A 5,626-nucleotide genomic window follows, 5' to 3' on the forward strand; every position below is an offset into this window, starting at 1 on the left:
AGAGAGTATTTTTAAAAAATCTAACTCGTTGATAAAGAAAATCCATAAAATATAAAGCTCCTATTGCTGCGAACCCAATTTTATTGAAATTTAGAATCACTGGGATCATTGATTGGTGGCTTTTAAGGAAGAGTCAAAGGATGGATTATTCCAAGCTAATTGCCAAACGGCCAACATATGTGCCATGCATAGGTTTCCTACAGGTTTCTCGGGAAGCAAAACAACTTGTGTAATGGTGTTCTCTGTCTTCTCTGCAGCCCTGGGATTCATGAACAATTCAGAGAAAAGCACTGTGACTGAGTTTGTCCTCCTAGGCTTCCCTGGTGGCCAGGAGATGCAAATATTCCTCTTCTCGCTGTTCTTTGGGGTCTATATATTTACCGTGATGGGAAATGGCACCATTGTCTGTGCTGTGAGGTGGGACCAACGACTCCACACCCCAATGTATATTCTCCTGGGGAACTTTGCTTTCCTTGAAATCTGGTACATTACCTCCACTGTGCCCAGTATGCTGGCCAACATCCTCTCAGAGACAAAAACCATCTCTTTTGTTGGCTGTTTCCTCCAGTTCTATTTTTTTACTTCCCTTGCTGCAACTGAAATATATCTCCTCTGTGTCATGGCATATGACCGGTACCTCGCCATCTGCCGCCCACTGCACTACCCAACCATCATGACCCTACAACTCTGCTATCTCTTGATGTTTCTTTGCTGGGTGTTTGGGTTCCTTAGTTACTCAGCCTCCACAGTACAACTCTCCCAATTGTCTTTCTGTGGGCCCAACATCATTGATCACTTTTTGTGTGACATGGACCCACTGATGTCTCTGTCCTGTGCTCCAGCTCCTATCACTGAGATTGTCTTCTATACCCTGAGCTCCCTCATTATCATCCTCACCCTTCTATACATCCTTGGCTCTTATACCCTTTTATTGATAGCTGTGTTAAAAGTCCCTTTAGCAGCTGGCCGGCAAAAGGCCTTTTCCACCTGTGGATCGCATCTGACAGTGGTGTGTTTATTCTTTGGGGCCCTCTTGGCAATGTATGTGAGCCCCACATCTGAAAACCCAGCTGAACTTCAGAAGATTATTACTTTGTTCTATTCTGTGGTCACTCCCTTCTTAAATCCTCTGATTTACAGCTTACGTAACAAGGAGATGAAGGCCGCATTGAAGAACATCTTGAGGATAGAATGAGCATAAAGTAATCTATGTGAGACAAAGCAGACCACTGTCCACACATAAAGGATCACTTAAGAAAGACTTGATTTCAGCTACCAATGCACACTTTAAAGAAGATGTTTTCTCACTGGGGCTCCTCATTGATTTTTTCTTCAGCTAACCATTAAGAGTCATATCATAATTGACTTAAACGTAACGACTGTATTTTCAACATGGGCAATCCCAGCAGTTATAAAGGCATTGTATCTGTGGTATTTCTCAATGTTTTAGGTTTGATTACTGGAGGGATTGGGTGTAGAAGGTCGGAGAGCTGTTATCCCAGGTGGATCATCACTGGTGTACTCAAGGCATTTCTTAACACAGTCTAACATTTTAAAAAGTGAATACGGAACAAATTTTAATGCCTAACGACTACAGAACTAAAGTATTTAGTAACAGAACAACTTTCTAATTTCCTTGGTTCTTGATGGTTGAGAGTCTTCCAGACTAGGGACAAACTGAAAGTTTCATGCTTACATAAGTAGTAAATGTTTTAACATTGGATAAAATAGTAATCATTCTTTCACTGGGCAACAAATACTATTGGGCAACTACTATGTTCCCGGCACTGTTTAGGCACTAGACAGACACTATAACCAAAATGGCCAAAACCACTTACCCACATGGAGTTTACATTCTAGTTGGGCAAAGAAAAACAGTTAATAAGTAAAATATATAGCATGTCAGAGATAGATAAGTGCTATGAAGAAAGGGGAAAGAGGTTAGCGAGTGTAGGAGAGAAGGCTGAAATTTTAAATAGGATGGTCAGGGAAGGCCAACCTGACAAGTCAAGATTTAAGCAAAAACTTGAAGGAGGTGAGAGAGTGAGCCATGTAGACAGATGAGGGAAGAGTATTTCATGCAGAAGCAAGTTCTCTACAAAATTCTGAGGCAGGAGTGTGTTCAAGCAACACCAAGGAGGTTGGTTTGGCAGAAGAGAGAATAAGGGAAAGACTATTGGAGATGAAGTCAGAGAGTGACCAGGGAGGCAAATTGTTCAGGACCTTATAAGTCATTTTAAGAACTTTTATTTCTGCATGAGATGAGAAGCCTTTAGAAAGTTTTGAGCAACAGAGTAACATAATCCTGTTAACATTACAAATGTTCAACTCCTTGGCTGTTTTGCTGATAGTAGACCGCAGGTTGGAGTTTATATGAGATTCAATCTCAGATGAAACCCGAATAGAATCTTAAAGACCCCATTTTACTATTATTTCTACTGTAAAAATGACTAAGCCCTAATGTCCTGTTAGCAAAATTAGATAAAATAGCAACTTTCATTGAAAATGAACATAATGTAATAATTTTACAATTTGAGTCATTCTAGTTTGAGTCAACTAAAACTACCCCATGAAATGGTGTTATTATGAAGGACTACAAAAGGAAAATTGGTATGAACAAAGGTTTCATCTATATATGACTCACATTCCACTCCTTAATACCTAAGCAATACATTTGATTGAAGATCCTCTCCTTCATGATTTTTATCTCTTTTTTTACGTCATGCAATCCACATACATAGAGGTTTCTGATTATGATGAATTGTACTGTTGAAACATCCTGGATAACTCTAACCGGGAACTTGTTGCTGTTGAGTGGATCCAACTCATGGCGACTCCATGCATCACACAGTAGAAATGCTCCATAGGGTTTCCTTAGCTGTAATCTATAGGTAAGCAGATCATCAGACCTTTCCTCCATGGTTCTGGTAGTGGGTGTGAACCACCAAATGTTAGGTTAGTATAAAAAACAAAAGCCCAAACCCATTGCTGTCGAGTTGATTCCAACTCATACCCGCAGTACAATTTCCCTATAGGGTTTTCAAGGATCGGCTGGTGGATTGCAACTGCTAACCTTTTGGTTAGCAGCCGAGTTCTTAACCACTGCTCCATAGTAGCCAATCACAAATTGCTTGCACCACCCAGGGATCCAGGACTCTCACCTAGAAGTTGAGTAATTTTTCCTAAACACTATGCCTGCTGTTCAAGAAACTGTCATCTAATGGTGGGTGAAGCCTGGCAGAGTAGCTTAGGTAAACCATTACCTTAAATGTAAAAGTGAGATATAAATTTAATATACAGTTGATTTTGCTTTTTTTCCAAAAAAAAAAAAAAAAAACCTCTCTGGTAGAACAGTAGTTTGAATAACATTCAAATAGCAATGCAGTATGTGAAGAAGTTCTACCCTGTGATTCTACACGTCCTGCACAGATAATGACAAAAGGGGGGGAGAGGGCACACTCAGCAAAATTGTGATGCTTTGGAAGTTTCCTTTAGTATATCCAGCATCTCTACCCCATTCTGTTCTTTTTTTTTTTTTAATATTTGTACTTTATAATAGTCGATAAGTAGAATATACAGATTATTTTACTCTAAATTGCATTTATCCCTCACCCCCACACATTGTACTATGCACAGAGTCCCTTTGTTGTGCAAATTGTTAACACACTTGTTTGGAGGTCAGCTACTATGGAAAATGATATGGTGCTTCCTTAAAAGACTAGACACAGAAATAGAAATATCATAAAATCCAGCAATCCCATTCCTAGGAATATATCCTAGAGAAAATCAGAGCCATCACTCAAATAGACATACACACGCTCATGTTCATTGCATCATGATTCACAATAGCAAAATGATGGAAACAACTGAATGCCCATCAACAGATGAATGGATAAACAAATTATAGTACATACACACAACAGAACACTACACAACGATAAACAACAATAAATCCATGAAATATCTCACAACATGGATGAATATGAAGAACGTTATGCTCAGTGAAATAAGTCAACCACAAAAGGACAAATACTGTATGAGACCACTATTTTAAAAACTCAGGAAAGGTTTACACACAGAAAAAAACAATCTTTGATAGTTAAGAGGGAGGGAAGGGCTGGGAAGGGAAAATAACTAACTAGATAATTGTTGTTAGGTGTCTTCGAGTCAGTTCCAACTCAAAGCTACCCTATGTACCACAAAACGAAACACTGCCCAGCCCTGCGCCATGCTCATAATCCTTGTTATGCTTGAGCCCATTGTTGCAGCCACTGTGTCAATCCATCTTGTTGGGTGTATTTCTCTTTTCCACCGACCCTCTACCAAGCATGATGCCCTTCTCCAGGGACTGACCCCTCCTGACAACATGTCCAAAGTATGTAAGACACTGTCCCACCATCCTTGCTTCCAAGGAGCATTCTGGTTGTACTTCTTCCATGACAGATTTGTTTCTTCTTTTGGCAGTCCATGGTATAATCAATGTTCTTTGCCAACACCACAACTTAAAGGCATTAGTTCTTCTTGGGTCTTCCTAATTCATTGCCTAGCTTTCGTATGCATATGTTCCGTTTGAAAATACCATGCATTGGATCAGGTGCACCTTGGTCTCCAAAGTAACATCTTTGCTTTTCAACACATTAGAGAGGTCCTTTGCAGCAGATTTACCCAGTGCAATGCGTTTTTTGATTTCCTGACTGCTGCTTCCATGGTGTTGGTTGTGGATCCAAGTACAATGAAATCCTTGACAACCTCAATCTTTTCTCCATTTATCATGATGTTGCTTTTTGGTCTAGTTCTCAAGATTTTTGTTTTCTTTATGTTGAGGTGTAATACATACTGAAGGTTGTGATCTTTGATTTTCATCGGTAAGTGCTTCAAGTCCTCTTCACTTTCAGCAAGCAACATTGTGTCATCTACATAACACAGGTTTTTAATGAGTCTTCCTCCAATCCTGATGTTGCGTTCTTCTCCATATAGTCCAGCTTCTCAGATTATTTGCTCAGCATATAGATTGAATACATGTGGTGAAAGGATACAACCCTGATGCACACCTTTCTTGACTTTAAACCATGCAGTATTACCTTGTTCTGTCTGAACAACTGTGTCTTGATCTACGTACAGATTCCTCATGAGCACTATTAAGTGTTCTGGAATTCCCATTCTCCACAATTTGTTATAATCTACCCAGTCAAACGCCTTTGCATACTCAGTAAAACACAGGTAAACATCCTTCTGGTATTTCCTGCTTTCAGCCAGAGTCCATCTGACATCAGCGATGATATCCCTGGTTCCACATCCTCTTCTGAATCCATCCGGAATTTCTGGAAGTTCCCTGTTGATGTACTGCTGCAGCCACTTTTGAATGATCTTCAGCAAAATTTTGCTTGTGTGTAATATTAATGATATTGTTCCAAAATTTCCTCATTTGGTTGGATACCTTTCTTGGGAATAGGCATAAATATGGATCTCTTCCCACTGGTTGGCCAGGTAAGTGTTTTCCAAATGTGTTGGCATAGACAAGTGAGCACTCCCAACGCTGCATTCATTTGTTGAAATACCTCAACTGCTATCCCATCAATTCTCGGGGCCTTGTGCCAATGCCTACAGTGCAGCTTGGACTTCTTCC

At 39.9% G+C, this 5,626-nt stretch overlaps 1 protein-coding gene across 1 annotated transcript; it reads left to right on the top strand.

The window, feature by feature from the left end:
• Window positions 1-232: 232 nt before the first annotated feature.
• LOC135232477 (olfactory receptor 11H4-like) lies at window positions 233-1,195 on the top strand. Its single transcript, XM_064291840.1, has one exon. It carries the CDS (start codon window positions 233-235, stop codon window positions 1,193-1,195), a length of 963 nt encoding a protein of 320 aa, XP_064147910.1.
• Window positions 1,196-5,626: the final 4,431 nt, after the last annotated feature.

This window comes from Loxodonta africana, chromosome 10, assembly GCF_030014295.1.
Source record: "Loxodonta africana isolate mLoxAfr1 chromosome 10, mLoxAfr1.hap2, whole genome shotgun sequence".
Classification (NCBI taxonomy): Eukaryota; Metazoa; Chordata; class Mammalia; order Proboscidea; family Elephantidae; genus Loxodonta; species Loxodonta africana.